At 43.3% G+C, this 19,545-nt stretch overlaps 1 protein-coding gene across 2 annotated transcripts in view; it reads left to right on the forward strand.

Moving 5' to 3' along the window:
* cdcp1a (CUB domain containing protein 1a) overlaps nucleotides 1–16,221 on the forward strand; it is a 38,546-nt gene extending 22,325 nt beyond the window's left edge. For both annotated transcript variants that reach the window (XM_083662594.1, XM_083662595.1), the window contains exons 7-9: nucleotides 10,865–11,218; nucleotides 13,131–13,218; nucleotides 14,075–16,221. In XM_083662594.1, coding sequence (XP_083518720.1) covers nucleotides 10,865–11,218; nucleotides 13,131–13,218; nucleotides 14,075–14,579 — 947 coding nt within the window. In that variant the 3' untranslated portion in view covers nucleotides 14,580–16,221. The remainder of the gene's footprint in view (nucleotides 1–10,864; nucleotides 11,219–13,130; nucleotides 13,219–14,074) is intronic.
* The last annotated feature ends 3,324 nt before the right edge of the window (nucleotides 16,222–19,545 follow it).

The raw sequence follows: 19,545 nt of genomic DNA on the forward strand, positions 1-19,545 counted from the left end.
TTTGCCATCAAGGATGCAGGCTGTACGAGAGAAGTTCCAAGAGCGCCAGAAGTGGCAGGAAGGCACGCTGTACAGGAAGCTGGGAAAAATGGTAGGGCTGTCCCAGAGTCTATTTTTCAAATACAAATAGACTCTCGGTTCCCAGATTGATTCAAACATAATATTTTGAATGCATTCCCCCCAGCTGGAGAAGCCGGATATAAGCTCTTATTCTAACAGCTGAAACAGTGTCTGCGTGAGCAGTGCGTGTGCGCTGCAGAACTGTTTTTAATTTTGGCCCCCATGTTAACAGGTATATCTTGTCTGCAGATTGAGCAGGATTTCACTCTGATGTCTCAGAGACGGAGAGAAGCCAGAGCAAGCCGCCGAAAGCCACGTCCCCGCCGACAGCAGAGGAGGAGCAGTGAACCGACACACACTATATCTACTGGCCTCATTGCCGTTACTGGGAAAGGCTGGAGCCTTGTTACGTTAATCTGCATTCTGCAATCACAGTATTGCAGTTTTCTTACTGTGGGATTCGACACCCGTACTCACCAGCCTTTCTCTTTTTAAAGGCCGCCTCTGAGGGAGCGGACGGCGGCGGAGCGGAGACGGAGCCAGAGCGCTGTGGGTCAGCGGATCGCCTGAATGCTGGTGCCCGCGTCTGTTTTCACACGGCTCGCGCTCCTCTCATCCCCCACTGCACGCCCGTTCATACCGAGACAGCTGTCTCACCCAGCGGGAGGAGGCAACTCCGCCCGGCGGGCAAGCTGTCAGACAGGGCATACAGTAGTAGCCTATAGGCTACACTCATGGTCCCTCTCTCGTCACAGTGTGCGTGCGTGAAAATATGATCGTTTCCAGCTAAGCAACACCAAATAATAGTGTCGAGTGACAACAAAGATCTGTGAGAGACAGACAAAAGTGTAGAGAAAGAAGCATTTCTAAATTGGGATAAAACTGAAGGAAAGGGGAGGCAGAAAAAGACGTGAGGCTTTCTCTAGAACAGTAGGCTATTTACAAAGCTATTGAAAAGCTCAGCTTTGCAAATGTTATAGGCAGCTAAAATTAGTGCATGTCAGCAATTTGAAATTGAATGTGACGTTCCCAATTCTATATATTAAATTCTAAAAAACTACCCTCAACATTTGGGAAGGCTAAGCCACACAACTAGTTCGTTATAATCGAACATCATGCTTTGAAGGCGACTTTACGATGATGAGGACGGTGAGGACTCAATCACAGCAGATATCCACTGATAGCCTACCACGCAGATCTTACAGGCACAGGCAGCAAAACCCGACGCGCTGATAGAAAAATCTCCATGGACGTGCCGCGCTGCGCTCAGGCCTCGCCCCCCGCCCCCCCTCGCTTCCCACAAAGAAAAGTCTACCGTAAAAAGAAAAATAACTCCCAATTAATTTAGCTCTTTTTTGTTTTTATTTCCCAAAATGTTTCAGTGCGAACTTCAGTGCAGTCATAACTGTGAAACAAAATGTGCATTTGTGAGGCTTTGTTATAGTATGTGAACGGAAAAGCACTCAACACACATTGGAGGTGGAACTAGAGATAGAGTGCTTTTGTTGTACAGGAAGCTGGGGAAAATGGTAGGGCTGTCCCAGAGTCTATTTTTCTGCTCTACCGCCTGAGCCACAGCCGCCCCTGCATGTACACGTCGTTTTTAACAATGGAACAGACGAACTCTTGTTACTTTTCACATACAGTATAGTCACGCCGAGGGACTTCACAAATAGTCAACATAAGACGCTTTGGATATGTCACATTCATAAATTTATGTCACCTGAAAGAAGAATATTTTTGTGTTTCTACATTGTTTTTCAGAGCCTGCCTGTAAGCAGTGTCGTCCAAAGCAAAAAGAGTGGCAAGATGGTCTCAAAGCTCTGAGGGAGCGGACGGCGGCGGAGCGGAGACGGAGCCAGAGCGCTGTGGGTCAGCGGATCGCCTGAACGCTGCTGCGGTACTGTGGGCGGCTGGTCGGACCCCGCCCGGGCGTGGAGGACACGTCCACAGCCACGTCCCAGTCTGTGTGAGTACCTCACCTTAATACTGTATAGTGTCACTGTCTGTCTAGTCGGGAGTTCCTGCAATAAAGCCACAAGTTACGTTAATCTGCATTCTGCAATCACAGTATTGCAGTTTTCTTACTGTGGGATTCGACACCCGTACTCGGCAGCATCTTGAAATTGAATGTACATGTAACGTTCCCAATTCTATATATTAAATTCTAATATGTGTGTCAGTCTTTTCCAGTTTGAAAAAGACTGATATATTTCTACTCTGTTATCCCCCCCCCCCCCCCCCCCCCACACACACACACACCAGGTCCAATAACACAGACAAACCCACGCTGGATGATGTCCATCGAAAAACAGGTGCTGGTTGAACGGCCTTTGTGCTTGGGCTGGCTGTAGTCTTCTCCTCCTACTATAACTTCAACCTGCAGTACCAACATGATGGAGCATGCATTCTGGAGAGAGGTACAGTAGGACCTTCTTCTTCCTCTGACACAAGAACATTGGCACAGCAGTCTGAATGAAATTGAATGTAACGTTCCCAATTCTATGTATTAAATTCAAAAAAACGACCCTCAAAATTTGGGAAGGCTAAGCCACACAACTAGCTCGTTATAATCTAACGTCATGCTTTGAAAGGCGACTTTACGACGATGAGCCAAGGCAACGCTGAGTCACATTTTCGAGCAGCCCCCGTCAGCCGACGGCGCCCCCTCCCCGTAGGACGGCGCTCCACCCGCCGTCATACGGGGAGCACGTGGCGAGGCTCTGACGGACGACCATGTTTAGGCCTTAAGAGTGACAGGGTTGTCTTTACCTTTCACACGCCATGTGAAATGTACTGTACAACATTTTCATTGTTTTAAGCCTAACCTAATTGCTAACCCAAACCATAACCCTTAACCTTAACCTTAAAGAAGAACTCACCCAAAAAACTACTGATTTCTTTTGCACATACTGTAATCTGACACATATCTGAGAACTGTAAACATGCACTAATTACACACATTCCACATGAACTCAGAATCAACTCTCAATAACTGTCAAACTAACTGAATGTCTGCAAAACTGTTTACAGCCAAATAAATCAGCATTGTTTTTTGGTGGACTGTCACCTTAACCAAATTGTTTTACTTGTCTAAACATAACCAGACAGACTATTTTAGGTTTTTACAAATAAGACACTTCCTATATAGCCACGAAGCTCTCGAAAATATCAAATCCCCTAGGGCAATAGAAACGCTGTTGATCAGTCTCCAAATTAATAACTCAGTGGACAAACCCATATCCAGCATGTAAAATGGAATGGTAAAATGGACTGCATTTACTTTTCACATACAGTATAGTCACGCCGAGGGACTTCACAAATAGTCAACATAAGACGCTTTGGATACAGTATGTCACATTCATAAATTTATGTCACCTGAAAGAAGAATATTTTTGTGTTTCTACATTGTTTTTCAGAGCCTGCCTGTAAGCAGTGTCGTCCAAAGCAAGAAGAGTGGCAAGATGGTCTCAAAGCGGCATCAACAACTGCAATTGTGTGTACGCTCATCAAGAAGCTTTCGGACTTCAAGTGGGCCTTCTTTTGATCTTTTACACATACATACTGTACACTCATTCTGAACTGCTGACCGATGTTCCAATATGATGTTTTCTACAAGACTGATTACAGTGTGACCACTTGCCATAGCGTTCTTACTGGAAAAAGTGCGTTGGGTGTGAACGCCACCTTAGAGTGAAACAATGTTATGTTCTTTAGGCCAGAGGTCAGGCCAGGGACCCCCTCATTCTGATTTGACCATCGCCACTTGTCCTCTAAAAGCTGGTAGACTCATAATCAGGGAACAAAGAAATGTTAAACATCCTACTGTTCAAAGTCACTGGATGGATGTAGAGAACAAGTTCAACAAACATGTGACATTAATGTTGTAATTAATGTCAAGATGATCAGCATTGCGCCTTTACAACTGAAAATGCCAACGAGTGTTCCACTTGTTCCACATTATTTTAATAAATATTTGAACATGAATGAATAGTGTTGCTTTGTCATTATTGTTATTATTATCTAATAATTAAATACACGAAAATCCCATTTTCAAAAGGCTAATAGCCTATTGTCATTGTATTCTGTATAGTTATGATTATTCTTATTATTTATTATGTCTACTGTCTGAAACCACGCCCCACTCCATATGGTCGGTTACGCCTCCAACACATTTCACTTTTGTGGGGAGAAAATTAAATAAATTTAAAACTAGTCAGATATGACTGTGAATAAAGCTTGACTTTTGAACTTGATTTGCTGATCCTTTCTTGATGATGAAACAACTGTAAAAAAATAAATAAATGAATGTGGGTTTAGAGAAAACTTTATTTCAGATTACAACATTATTTCCCAGGGGGCCATACTGACTTACATCAAGTAAGTGAAGGGCCACACGGTATGTACGGAATGTACACTCGTCAGCCCCACCCAGCCAGGTGTTTTCCTTCTCAAAGGCCATGATTGTCCATGTAAATTAACCACTCAACAGTCAATGTCTCAATGTCCTTCCATGAGTGCCTGCTACATTTCACTTTTGTGGGGAGAAAATTAAATAAATTTAAAACTAGTCAGATATGACTTGATTTGTTTTTGTTTGGTTACAAATTCGCTAAAGCTGTTTTTGATAGATGCTACTGCGAAAAAACGGCTCATATCCAGTTGTCACAGTTATCAGCACATCAAGTTAACCACCCCCTACAATAAATTGGTATCTAGGCGCTGGTGCATATCCTACTTTAGGCTCATTTTCAGGACCTTTACTCATGTTTTATGAAGGTATGTTTGGTCTAATTTTAAAGGGTAGACTCATAGGTTATTTTAAGCACAGTTGTGAGTTTGTCTAATAAACATAGAGGTCACATGGGCTCTTCAAATTGTCAACAACATCCATTTTTCCATCCCTTTTTTTTTTCTCTCCCCCCCCCCCGATTTTTTTTATTCCATTTTTATCCCCCATTAGTGCTAATTTAATTTATTTATCCTGGTTGCTGCTCCACCATATTATATTTGTGATAGTGGTGATGATAAAGATCATTGGTTAAATAAATGAAAGTTAGAATTCTTGATTCTTTTCTATCACATGTTCTGTTCAAATAAAGTGACACGATTGTCTCTTTCTTTGGATCAATGTTTGGTGTCATTGTGGGTTAACTGTGACTAATAACATCAAGTAAACATGTCATTATGAACATTAGCTGTCAATGTTAACTGTTTAGTGAAAAACAAAACTCAAACTGTTCCTTTTCTATTTTTTCTTTTCACCTAGAATAAACAATGAAATTAAATGTGCAAGATTATCTTCACTTTCTCAGTTTATTTGTTTGGGGGGGGGGCGTGGGCATGGGGCGTGGTTTTCAGCGCCAGGTACAGTAGCCTTATAAATAAGCAGCATTCGTCATTGCCACGCATCCTTCAAGATCTGTTACTAACACTTTTGAAGATGCCAGCGACAAAGAGCTTTTACACCAGCCAACCAGCAACCAATAAGGTATGTTTTCGTATATATTTACATTACCCCGCTAGCCGGGCGCTTCTGGCTCATACGAGCGCATTAGCAGCGCCCGGCGAACGTCACGCATTTTCCTATTTTACACTGTGACATTTTCACGTCTAGGTGTAAATGCATATTTACAATGCTATTTGTTTTCACATTTTCAATATATTTAGATGTGATAATAAAGGCTTCGAGGGCCTGGTTTAAGTACCTTGAAAGTGCTTGAATTGTACTCTTAAAAGCACAAACCCTGCTTACAACAGTCGCTGATTGTTTATTCTACAGTATTTTTTGTTGTTTTTTGTTTACAGAGAGCTTTGTGCAGTGTGGATCGTCCAGGGCTGAGTCCGGCTGCCGCAGCCAAAAAACCAAAGATCACCACCCGTCTTGTAAAGAAAAAAGCTGTAAGTACAGTTTTCCTTTCACACACATGCGCACACACACACACACACACACACACACACACACACACACACACACACACACACACAAAACTGTCCGCCTGCAAGTAAATCCATAGAGAAAATAAGTAGCAAAGAGCGTTCCCATCTGCAACGAAAATTACTTCCTTGTTTGCCTGAGACGCATGTGTACCCATGCGCTCAGGCAAACAAGGAAGTGATTTTCGTTGCAGAGAGGTAACCCTCTTCGAACCACTCTTGCTGGTTCCTCTCGCTATGGATTTACTGAAAATGAAAATGACAGTTTCGCGTACTTTGGATTATTATTTGATGATCGCATGGTGAGTACACAAGTCACAACATGTATGTGATTGTTTCTAGCGCTGTTGTGTGTGCTTTTGGGGGAATGAACGGCGGTAGCATATTAGAGACTGCCACACTACTGTACTATCTAACTAGCGTTAACAGTATTAGCCCCCATGTATCACTGTGAAACGCACTTTCTAATGCACGCCACGCACAGTGAAGATGTTGGCGGCGTGTCCCTTCGCTACTGACACACACACACACACACACAAAGTAGTGTAATAAGTAGGCCTAATGAGTTACTCTACACAGACAGTAATATTGTAAAGTAGGCTAGTTCATTACTTTCAAATGAAAGTATCTAATAGGCTAGTACAGTATCACATTTTGAAAGTAACTTGCCCAACACTGCACAAAAATTATAGGCTTTTTTGTTTTGAATATTCATGTATACATATGTTCATGTTTTTCCTACAGGCTGTCGTAGTGCAGAATACCGAGAACCTACCCCCTAGCCATCTGAATGAACAGGATGCAGCTCTTGGACAGAGCCGCAACAACGCCATGATGGGAGTGGATCTGAAAATTCAACAAGCAATTGGGCGAGCAACAGATGGTTTCCGCAAACAGTTGGAGGACTTCAAAGTCACGTCCACCAAAACTACAGAAGATCTCCGCAAGGAGATAGCTGACTTGAAAGTCACGTCCAGCAAGCAACAGACACAGCTTGATTTGCAACACGGGCGGCTAGAAGACTTGACTAAGCAGCTCGAGGCCCGCAGAGACAACTGTACTGTACAGGCTCACCGGCCCTCAGCAAGTTCAGCAAGTTCACGCGAGCTTTTCAATAGCCCATTACAGCTCAGTTACACTGAGCTTCTGTCACCCGCTGTGAGAACTGAGCTTCTGTCACCTGTGAGAACTGAGCTTCTGTCACCTGTGAGAGACACTTTCCATTTGGCACTGTCGCCGACGCCGACGCCCACGCCCACGAGGAGAAACACTCGACATGCGGCTATTGAAACAATGCCTGACATCACGTTGCAGAGTATTACAGTGGATGAGGAGTCGGCATTGTTCAATCAGTACCCACAGAACCCGGACGCATATGCAGCAAACATATTCATGCTACTGGTCGACTTCAACGTGTACCATCAGGATTTCGTTCACAAAGTGAACTGGAAGGGAGGTCACGGCAAACACGCATTGCCGAAGAACCTCAAGGCAAAGGTGCTTGACATGGTGAAGGCGAAATACGCGACTTATGTTGTAAAACATATTCGTGATCGGATCAATGAACGTCTCCGTAACCCGAGAAACGTAGATCCGAGGGCACGTCACGACCCCCTCCGCTAAACAGACTGACTGTTTTACTGTTGCCTATACTGTACAGCCTGATACTTTTCTGATAGCCTTTTCACATGGCATTTTTTTTTTTAGGCCTAAACAGGTACAGAGAGACATTTTTTTTGTGATAGGCCTACTGTACTCAATTGTACTGTACTGTACTACATTTTTTTTTCTCTTACGTTTTAATAAAACTTTAGTAACATAGCAAATGTGTTCCTCGTTATTTATTCTAACTGCATAATGTGTATTAATGTCTAGTAGTGTGTACGAGCAATGTACATACAGATTTGTATTAACTGCACACACACACACACACACACATATCATAATAACTACATAATACAATGACACAATAGGCTATTAGCCTTTTGAAAATGGGACTTTTATGTTCATTTTATATCATGCTTGTCAAATGCAAGAGATCACTGCATGGCATGCTATCAAAACGATTTCGATTTATGTAGCCTACTGTGTGTGCGTGTCCTTTGTGCGGGGGGGGGGAGGGGGGGTGAGTGATGCATCTAATTAGCTGATCACTGTAATGTATGCTGTGTGCTGTGTGCAGAATAGCAGTCAAACCGGTTCTGAAAGGTAACAGTAACACGTTCCTGCTTCCCCCCACAAATTTCATTCTTGAGGCTGCGGTTACATGAGGCCTTTTAATTCGAAATGAAATCATTCGAATGAAATCATTCGCATTGATCGTTATTTCCTGCGAGTTTACAAGAGAAAATAGTATCCAATCTCAATCCTCTAACTCACTGCAGTCTTTCTGCGCATGCCCGTTTCACTTTTGACTGAAAAATGATGCCTCTAGATTAAAGAAAAGACACTGTGATGTTGACTTTTATGTAGCCTAAATGTGCGCATGTACTGTATAGAAAAATACTTCAATCGCATTGAGAAACGAACTACACCACCCCCTTACATCGAATTGGCCGTTTTCATTCTGCTTTAGGTGTTTACAAGATAAATTTGAAGAGGATTGGGATCGAATTCTGAGTTAAAGAGGATTGAAACTGTCCATGTGTCCATGTAACCACTTGTCACTTGTCAACCCAGTTGATGTCACAATGTGCATGCACGTGGTCTAAATACGCTGCGCTGATTTGCTCAATGGATTTTTCGGCTTCCGCAAACAAACAGCTGTGGTGCTTGTTGCTTGTTGTCTTGGAAACATGAACTTTGAGCGCTTCCTGAATGGGTCAACCAAGGAGCAGGCAAAAGTGGCTTTGCATCCCAGCAAACATTTTCACGTATAACGACCGTGTGCTGTACGTCAAACCAATGTCCATCTGTTTAAATGAATTGTGTATGATTTTTTTTTGCAGGAACACTGACAATATCAGATGGTAGTGGGCAGGAAATCAACCCACAGATCCTTTTGATTGTACAAATGTGACCGTTTTGACAGAACTTGGTGTGATGATGCATGTTTTAGCACTGTGTGTGTGAATTTATGGCACTTTTTCTGGGTTTAGAAAGCTTCTTCTGTGACAAAGCATTTGATATACAGATGTCATAAGAGTTGTGACGATTCAAGCTCATTTATTGTTCCATATTAACTAAGGGTTAAGTAACAATGACAGAGCTTTAAAGACATTGGAATATCTATCAATGGCTGATGTTAGATAATCTATAATCCTCTAACAGCCTGGATAATCTCATACACTGCAGTGTTTAGCAGAGCCCTGCCCAGTGCCCACAGAAGTTTACTTAAACTCTATAATTATTTTATCTTCATTTATCTACAGACCAACATTTACAGTATAGATTCTCTTTCACATTTGACCTATTTCCCTGAGTTGGATTAATAAAGTTGTTGATCAATTGATTGACTGACTGAATGATGGTGGTTCATGTACTGTATGCATAGGCTAGTGACAATGAATAGATACCAGGGGAGAAATCAAACTAGGCTACTCATACAGTAAATCCTCCTATTTCAGGGTGAAAAGTTTGGCTGTCAGCTAAAGGTGACTAGTCGGTATTAATACAGTATTGTGACTAGCTTTTCGGATGTTAGGTAGTAAAGATCTGAATGTATATCAACCTAAAAGCTAACATCTCCCCACTGTCATAACGAGATGGGTCCATGCTACTGTAACGTTATATCAATTCGAGAAAAACTAGCTACTGTACAGTAGTTAGAAATGGCTGCAGGCCAATTCTAGATTCTATTCACAGATCGTAGTGTTTGCTAGCTAGCTAGCGCTAAGCTAACACTGATTCAATGTCACCATACAATATGCTTGAACCAAATTAAAACTTAACGCCCACACGTATAGTGACGCAGCTGCAGCTATCATGTTGTTTTGTTTAGTGTACTGTACAATAACGTAACGAACGTAACGTAACGATAGGGCACATACTGTAGGTTGGCGTTAACCAGACAGTATATAACGCATCCGAGATATAAACGTTATGAATATAGCCACGTTATAAACAAACTAACGCTGGTGATCCGTATGGAAACATTGTTACTCGAAATGGTTAAAAGTTATATCAATTTGGTCATTCTGTAGCATTTTACTGCCATATAACATAACTAGCAGCTATGTTAGTAAGCCACATAGGACAACTACTAGCGCTGAACCGGAAGAACAAATACGTTTGCGTGGACTGTGACCCCGCAGCTTGAAACTGCTGCAACAGTGAGAGACACATTATGGTACTATGAGGGCCCCTAGTGGTTGAATGCCATTATTCACATCTCAAACCATCTCAAAAACGTCACCGCATCGTCAAGCACAAGGTAATGAAAAAAATCTGTCACGACGGGAGTGGCTGCATCTGTAGGAGTGAGTGAGGAAAGGATCAAATATTGGTGGTTAAGACTGAATAATGACATCACAACTGTTAATTTAAAATTAGTTATTCCTCTAAACCTGGCTTCAAATGGCCCAAATTGTCCGCGCTGGCGCCGTTCGGCCCTCAGCAAAACCTGGTAGTGAGGATTTTTTTTTGTGGCCCTCTCTATCATCAAAGTTACCCATCCATGGGTTACGGCATGACAATATTTGTTCGGCCCCCGGCAACAATCTGGGTTTCTCATGTGGCCCCCCATGAAAAATAGTTGCCCACCCCTGGTCTTTTTTTTTTTTTTTTTTTAGTGCCTAATAACCCCATGTTAAAACTAAGTGGAATATTGCTTTAAATTGTGTATATTTTGAGTCATTCATCATAAATGAATGCATAAGTAAGATTTCACTTAATTTCCGTTTCCCCCTCTTTCTAAATGCACATTCAGAGAAGTACATATTCAGCGTATCTCTGAAAAAGATAGGCGTTCCTGTCTATTTGGCGACTCCTGGTTGGCCGGCGGGAGTGAAGCCCTCTTCCACGGTGTCCTGGATCGTCTCCGTGCCGGAGAACATGGAGGCCCACCTGATGTTCCCCAGCCTAAACCAGCCCAAGTGCAGCAACCGCCACAGCAACATCAAGGTGCAGACCCTGGGCTCCCGGGAGGAGATGTACAGCCGCCGGGAGGACGAGGAGGCCGAAGACGAGATCGTCGTCTCCGAGAGCTTCTACCTCAACATGTCCAACTGTCTGCCAGAGAGTGGAAAGTTCAGCGTGATGACCAAGATCACCCTGCAGAAGAGTAAGAGAAAACACTCACTCACGTAGTAGGTTTTGTTGTTCCTTGTCATTTAACCATCTTGAACATCAGGGGGCACGGTGGTGCAGTGGTAAGCGCTGTCGCCTCACAGCTCGAAGGTCCTGGGTTCGATTCCCACCTGGGACGCTGTCAACGCTGAAGGAATGCGTGCCCGTCCGCATGTCCTCGAGTGCCCACCGCCCGGGTGGGGTCGTCAAAAGGGCCTTTCTGTGTGGAGTTTGCATGTTCTCCCCGTGCCTCCCTGGGGTTTCCTTCATATAGGAACCCCTTCACCAAAACATGCAATATCCTGGTTGCTAATGTGATTCCTCCTCTGGTTGTTAAGTGCCAATGACGACTATAGTCGTCAATTCAAATAGTAACGTTCAGTGCCAATGACGACTAAAGTCGTCAATTGCGTTTTTTGACGGTGGGACGTGGATCAAAGCCTGATCCATCTCCTGTGAAAGTATGGTGGATGTTGAATGTGTATAACCTATTTTACGGACCCATTAGGTGGCGACATTGCTCTCCAGATTACAGAAAGGCGAGGAAAAAACAGAGAAGAAGTCATGGGGAAACGGAAATCGCATCCGTATGCATCGATATGCATGAAGCATAACGTTAGCTGTGCCTGCAGCAGTCAATCTGCTGCCACAATTGAGCCCCTCCGTGTCCGCTGCGATAGCCCATCCGCATGATTAGTTGTGGAGTTGTTATTATTCTCAACTGGAAGCATGGGAGCCGGTGACAAATACACGCGGAACGCTGTAAAAAAGCTGGATGTAGCACACTTTTCAGTACAGAGCAAACGCAGCAGAGAGCCACCAGAGACACTCCCACGGAGGTGGGGTTTGCAGTTGAGCGGGGTGGGGCACGCAGGGCAGCATACAACACTGACCCAGACAGACCCAGACAGCAGGACAGGATTGGCAAACAACAAGCTAGAATATCTGATGCCCACCAGCAGTAAATCAAGACCAGCAAGAAGCTGCAACCAGCAGCGCACGCAGGGGCCAGCGCTGCTGGTTGCAGCTAAAAAATATTATTTTGCCAAACAAAATTCCTTTGTTTTCACTGTTTTATTGAAGGAAATTATTTTTGAGGTGTGACTACATCAGAAAATATTAGCTTCAGAGTCAGTCATGTGCTTGAAATGCTTCATTTCACAAAAGGCTAATTATCTCAGCTTCTAATTTGAAACGTCTCTTTTTGGGGAAATCAACCTATCTTCTCCGGCTCATAACTAAAGAACGGAAAATGATATCAATAAACCTGTTTTTGCTGATGATAGAAGAGAGTCTCATCGTTCTTTGGGCGTGTTCGGTGTTTACATAGTAGTATCACACAATATTCTGTGGGCCTCGAGAAATCACTGAAAACGCTCTGAAACTCTGGCACTGGGAGCATCCGTTTTCCAAAAGTGGCTGGCACTCAATGAGTTAAGGGCGCCTGTTCGGAGGGAGGGGAACTGGTTGGAATAGCGTGAACCTCCCACGTGCTATGTCCTACCGGTGAAGCTTTCCCTGTCAGGTGAAAAGAAGCGGCTGGCTAACTGCCCATGTCTCGGAGGAAGCATGGAGCCAGTTTCGGCTCTCCCCAGATCGGCAGAGGGTGGAGCAGAAACCAGAATAAATCAATTAAATTTGCACTAATGGGGGATAAAAAATCTGGGGGGGAAAAAAAATATAAACCACCATGAACATCTTCTGCCTCTTGATCTTTCTGTGCAATATTTGTTTACCTCAGAGCTTAAAAAATTGTCCTTTTTCTTGGGGAATGATACACACAGTATGACATTATCAGTATGAGATCAAACTTCAAACAGTGACATCACTCCGCTTGCAGAGTCATGTAATGTACGACCAACATGTTTCAATATAGAATTTTGTCTCTTGTGTTTGCTATCAATTAGACTTGATGCTGACTATCATCCTGAGTGTGGTGGCTGCGCTGTTGGCCATTTTTCTCATTGTACTGGGAGTGGTGTGTGTGGTGATCAGGTGAGTGCGTCTGCTTGATATTGTGTGTTTTTTTTTTATCCATGCCCATCAGTGTTGGGGGTAACTCATTACAAAAGTAACATATTACATGTAATGTATTACTTTTAGCAGTAACTCAGTAATATAACTTATTACTTATAGGATTTCAGTAATATTATACCAGTTACTTTGTCAAGTAACTCAAGTTACAAATTGAGTTACAATTTATTAAATCAAAGCACATATTTAAAAAAGATACAATCATTTCCTAATCAAACTGTGTGTTTTTATGCAATAACCACTATAGATGACAATAACAAAGGAAAAGAATAACATTTAGAATGTTGGATTGTTTACACTGACTTCAAGACGGTTGAAATTATTTATTGGGATGGTTCCGTGGCGGCGATGTCATTCTGCTACTGCTGTTATTTTGGTGAAAGTAATGCAAAAGTAGTGTAATAAGTAACGAGTTACTCTACACAGACAGTAATATTGTAAAGTAACGTATTACTTTCAAATGAAAGTAACTAGTAATATGTAGTATATTACATTTTGAAAGTAACTTGCCCAACACTGATGCCCATAAGGATGCATTTTTAACTAATTCAAAACATTTTCACTAAGGTATTGTAGAATAAATGGGAAGAAAGGTACCTGGATACATTAGGTTACAGTATGTTTCACTGAACTTTGTCTTGCTCTCACACACACACACACACACACGCACACGCACACGCACACGCACGCACACACACGCACGCACACACACACACACACACACACACACACACGCACACGCACGCACACACACACACACACACACACGCACACACACACACGCACACACACACACACACACACACCTGTCGAGCAGGAAGAAGAAGAAGAAGCTGAATCATCAGGTGTCCATCTACAATCCCAATGGCACCAGCTTCCTGCCGGGACCCAACGGCTTCCCCAGATCGCGTGAAGACAACGAGTCCCACGTCTACGCCTCCATCGAGGACACGCTGGTCTACACGCACCTGCTGAAACGGGGGGAGGAGTTGGGCACCTACGGAGAGGTGGGGGAGGAGGAGATGGGCGTCTACGGAGAGGTGGACGCCTACCGGCCCTTCACGGGTCCGACGGAACCGCACAAACCGCCCGTCTCCATGACGGACGCCGGTGCAGATGAGCTGGCAGTAGGTGTTTACCAGCCGTTCGTCCCCCCGTCCAAACAGGCTCCCGCGGTTCCCGACAGGCCTCTGAGCCACGGCCGGTCCACGGTGGACAATGAGGTTGACCATACGGAGGTCCAGAGAGAGGAGGGACAGTGTCCGGACATCACTGGGAGCGCAGCGCTGGGACAGAGGATGGAGCCAGAGGGAGGGGACTGAGGAAGAGGAGAGGATTCAGCCTTCGCCTTGTTCATTTGAACTCCCTGGCGTCTATGTGATTACGTCTTACTACTATCTTCGTTTCGGTTTTAGTTTTGCACCAAAGCCAGACGCTACGTTCACACAGGGCACCTATGCCTTGCCTTGCCTCAACCCATGCCTACGCCTACATACCTTGAGCTGGGCGTGAACCTATCACACGCTTTTGCGATCACACTGAACGCCTATTCCACGCTGAACCTGAGCCGAGTCTCCTCTCTCCCGAGTGTTTTTTTTGTCACGTGTGGTCCCGAATTATCATGGGTAGGTCAAATAAATCTGATATATTTAATGTGCTATTGATGCTGGATATGTATAACCAGGTCTCCTTCTTGGGTCACTGTTGTCATAGAGAACTGGATGCTGTTGTACTAAGTGGATTAACTTTTCATTGTCCATCTTGCTTCTTCGGTCGCTATTCTCTCTCCTGAAGATTTGTTTACCGACGGGGAGAAAGCCCCACGTGATAGCCACCCGTCAATCACTCTCTCTCTCTGCTCAACACTGTTGTTGTAACACCATTTTATTTTGAAATTCAGTTGACTTTGCCATTTCCCACGGATATTGTCGCGTTTTTCCTTCATGGCTTGACAGAAAAAGTCTGCCTTTACGCGCCTAGTCGGCTTGAAAATAGAACTCACGCCTAAAGGATAAAATCGGCGCAGCTCAGGCGAGGCGTGGGTACACGCAGGGTTCACGTTGAGGCGCCCTGTGTACACAGCCTCATTAACTAAAAAGGACGCCTATTTAAAAGCGTGGGTAAAGGCAAGGCGTAGGCAAGGCTTGGGTGCCCTGTGTGAACGTAGCCAGACACAAAAACCAACCTGCTCAAACCTGCATAGTTAGTTATTACCTCATTTGATTTTAGATGACACTTTCTGATAGCAGTACTTCACTGTTCTCTCTATGCCAAACATTTGATTTTGATTTGATCTGGTTTTTAATTAATTAATTAATGTCTTTCATTTGACTTATCTTGTATCTACTGTATGGTGTTACTTTTGTACAGAACATACCATTGGATGTCTGTCTGTACAAAAGAAACACCATGTGTCTTGAATGTGTGTCTTCTTTACATGTCATTATCTAAGAAATATTTAATTTTTTTATCATTAAGCAACCAAAATGTGCCAAATGTGACTGATCTGCTCAGCTGCAAATTGGATTATTTTTTATTGAGACTTGGAAGTTGTATCGTGTTGTTGTTAGTAGTAGTATTGGTATTAGTATTTATGCTACTGTCCATGCATTTTTAGGACAACTTGCCAACTCATGATGGTTTTATTGCTACATACATTTCCTTACAGGCAGGTGTAATGCAGCTTCTCTGTCATTTGCAACCAGGGCAGAAAACAGTGTCTTTTGTAAATGATACAAAAAATAAAAATACACTATGCAGACAGTGTGCATACAAGGAGGGTCGTTACATCTCATACAGAAATGTCAATAGGTTTGTTGCGATGATCGCAGGTTATGCTACAATTACAGATGCGTACATAAGGGACTGTGTGAGCGTGATATTTTAAAGCAGTGTCCCAGTTTAACTCATTCTGTTCAAGCAACAAACTGCTGTAAGAAGTCCTGGAATAAATGTGTCTTTACCAAGTTATACAGTCAAGTAAACAAAAACTTTGTGTCACTTGAATGTTTTCAAGGTTTGTCGATTTCCTAACCTGACGCTGCCAGATGGATGTAGGTTGGTTCACATTTGTTTGTGAATTTGTGGAGCAATGCCGCCCCCGTCTGGCGGAGTCAGGTTATCGATTGCTCAACTGTTGCAGGCATGGTAGATATGAGCGCTGAGGAGGAGGAGGAAGACGAGGAGGCACGGTAGGAAGGAGCGCTGCCAGTTCAGTGGGCGAGGCGGTTATTCTAGTTTTCATAATGGGGAAATAATTCCAGTGTGGAACTTATTGAACGGTTTAGTTGATCTAAAAGGATCATATCACCATCAGGTCATGGTTTGAACTTTGCATTTATTTGCAAAATATGATGGTGTCAAATAGTTACTGGATATTAATCATTTCTATATAGAGCATTGAGTTCCACAGGCCAAAGAAGGCCCAGAAGCTCTCAGACCAGTCATATTTCTCAGTCAAATTCATATGAGAAAGAAATAGAGATAATAAATGGTGCATACTTACGGTAGGTCATTGGTAATTATATCTGTACTGTGCTTTCTGTTCATCAGAAAGTGGGGGGATGTGTCTGAGAGAGACACTCCTTGTACCCCGTAGTTATACTATAACTACACTCCTTGTCAGGGGCGGACTGGGATCATAATTCAGGCCGGGCATTAGATACCAAGCAGGCCAGGCCGATACGGGCCGACGCGCATGCCGGCGTCCGAAGGGCGGCGGCGAAAAATTTGGGGCGTTTGAAGCCCAATTTGGGCCATTTGAAGCCAGATTTGGGCCGTTTGAAGCCCAATTTGGGTTGTTTAAAGCCAGATTTGGGCCGTTTGAAGCCCGATTTGGGCCGTTTGAAGCCCAATTTGGGCCAAGTCCAATTTTACAATGAGATGCACCCACTTTAAACCTGAATAAAGTAATAAAACCACTAGTAAACCAGTAGGCGGCGCCTGGCCTGCTGTTCAGTGAGTGGCCTGGCCTGGCCTGCAATTTTTTTTTTTTTTTTTTTTTTGCCAGGCCAGGCCAGGCCACCGGGCATTTGCCCGACGTGCCCGATTATGCAGTCTGCCCCTGCTCCTTGTACCCCGTAGTTCTACTAAAACTACATGCTTATTTGCGGGCTGTATTCTAAAGCGTTACCCAATACTACAGTACAGTGCAGCCCACCATGGTGGGAAAGGAACCATTCTTAAAGTTTGAATTATATCGAAATATATCTTGCGTGGTGTAGCCTATGTAATGTATTCCGAATTGTTCCAGATATCATATTTCGTTGCAAAAATCTAAAGCATTCGTTGATTTGAAGCTAGGCTCATGGTTGGCTGGTTCTCCATCTTCCTGCGCCTCCTCTCGTCCTCTGGTCCAGCTAGTTCTTGTTCACACGTCAACAATCTTTATTATCACATGACATCTTATTATTTTATCCAACCTGCCTTTGACCAGACAACTAATGGACTCGTTCTGCGATCATATTTGCAATACATTCAGGTAACGCTACATGATTTACAGAAGCACATACAACAGTTATCTTTGTTGGCAACGTTTATTGACGAAAGCATTCAAACAAGCAAATCTCAAATCTGTCAGCGGTTGGCTTGTTATTGCAATGATATCCTAGGTTGAACATGGTTAAACTGATTAACACTCCCCCTTCCCCTAACTGCATGCCACTAATAACTTAAACTCTTGACACACATATATTACATACCTCTGGAATATAGCAATGCATTTATCATAAAAAAATAGCTTCATAAGTAAAATGGTGTGGTTTGTAGGGATGTCACAATATATCGTCCCACAATATATCGCGATATCAAAACGTGATATGTATCGTTGAGATGAAATCTCATATCGTGAGAAAAAGAAGCTGAACATGGTGGCACTGATCTGCATCTGATTGCATGCTCGCTCTCCTTTTCATTGCTTTGTTTGAACAGACGAGGGACGTTACAGACACACGGAGGATGAAAATGGTGAAATGACTCAAATTAGCGTGGAGGATGCCCCCTCAACTTACAAATCGATTGCAAAAAAATATTGTTAAAATATCGTATCGTTATCGTGAACGCAATATCGTGTATTGTATCGTATCGTGAACCGAGTGTATCGTGACACCCCTAGTGGTTTGTCTTAGACCTCCCGGGCCAGGCAGAACCATCTAGCCTGGGTAAACCCAGCCTCCACGTGACCTCTATCTATACTGATAGCACATAATAGATAGAGGTCACGTGGAGGCTGGGTTTACCCAGGCTAAGAGCCATCATGAGGGCCGGTTGTGGCCCCCCGGGCTGCATAATACCCAGGTCTGACCTACATGGTAGTTGAAGAGCGAGTCTATTGCGTTAGCTCCAGCTACCCTCCCTGGGTACCAGACACCCAGTTCTTAAATGCTGCAATAGCCTACTGAAAATGCAAAGGTTTCCATCAATGGGTCATAGGCTCAATCACAATTATGTTAACTCAGTCTGCGATGGTGACTTAACCCATTGATACCTGATGCAGCATTTGTGTGTGTATCCCTTTAAGACCGTGCAACGCAGTTTGCGGGCTTAAAGGGATACACACACAAATGAGGGCTATACACGCAAATACTGCATCAGGTATCAATGGGTTAACAGAGATTTATTTACATGAAAACTTTGAAATGGTCACCTTAACTTATTATTTTTACTTTTATTACCTTCCTGTAGCCTACTTGTTCTGTCAATTCCTGAATTTACCCAAAGGGCTCAATAAAGTGCTATCTTATCTTTATATCTTAAGACCTGCGTATAAAATATGTTGTATAATACATGTATGTCATCATGAAAGTTTGACTCGTGAATTTCCGATAACATCTCCCACTTAAATTGACAGAGAATTTCAAAGTGCTTTCAAAGTTTACTATTACACAGTAGTACTGCTGAGCAGAAACAGCTGGAAATACTACTCAATGGTCATAATTGTTAAAATATTACATTTTACATAATCTTCTTAAGCACAGGGCAGGGCATACAAGATGTTCCCAACTTGGGGGGGGCTGCTGCTCTCTCTGCCTCTCTTAAATGGTACATGGTCCCACGGCTCATTAGGGGTGCTCCGATCCGGCTAAGCCACGATCCGATCCGATTCCGATTCCTGGGGTCACGATCCGATTCCAGAATCGATTCTCGATTCCAACGATTCTCGATTCCAGAATCTAGAATCGATTCTCAATTATGTAGTTTTATATTGCAATAACACACAAAGGTATCTAAGACAAAAAATGACAAATGTATTAATGCTGAACTTCAAATTCAACTTCTGAAGTATTACAG

Source organism: Poromitra crassiceps (assembly GCF_964638095.1).
Source record: "Poromitra crassiceps genome assembly, chromosome: 29".
Classification (NCBI taxonomy): domain Eukaryota; kingdom Metazoa; phylum Chordata; class Actinopteri; order Beryciformes; family Melamphaidae; genus Poromitra; species Poromitra crassiceps.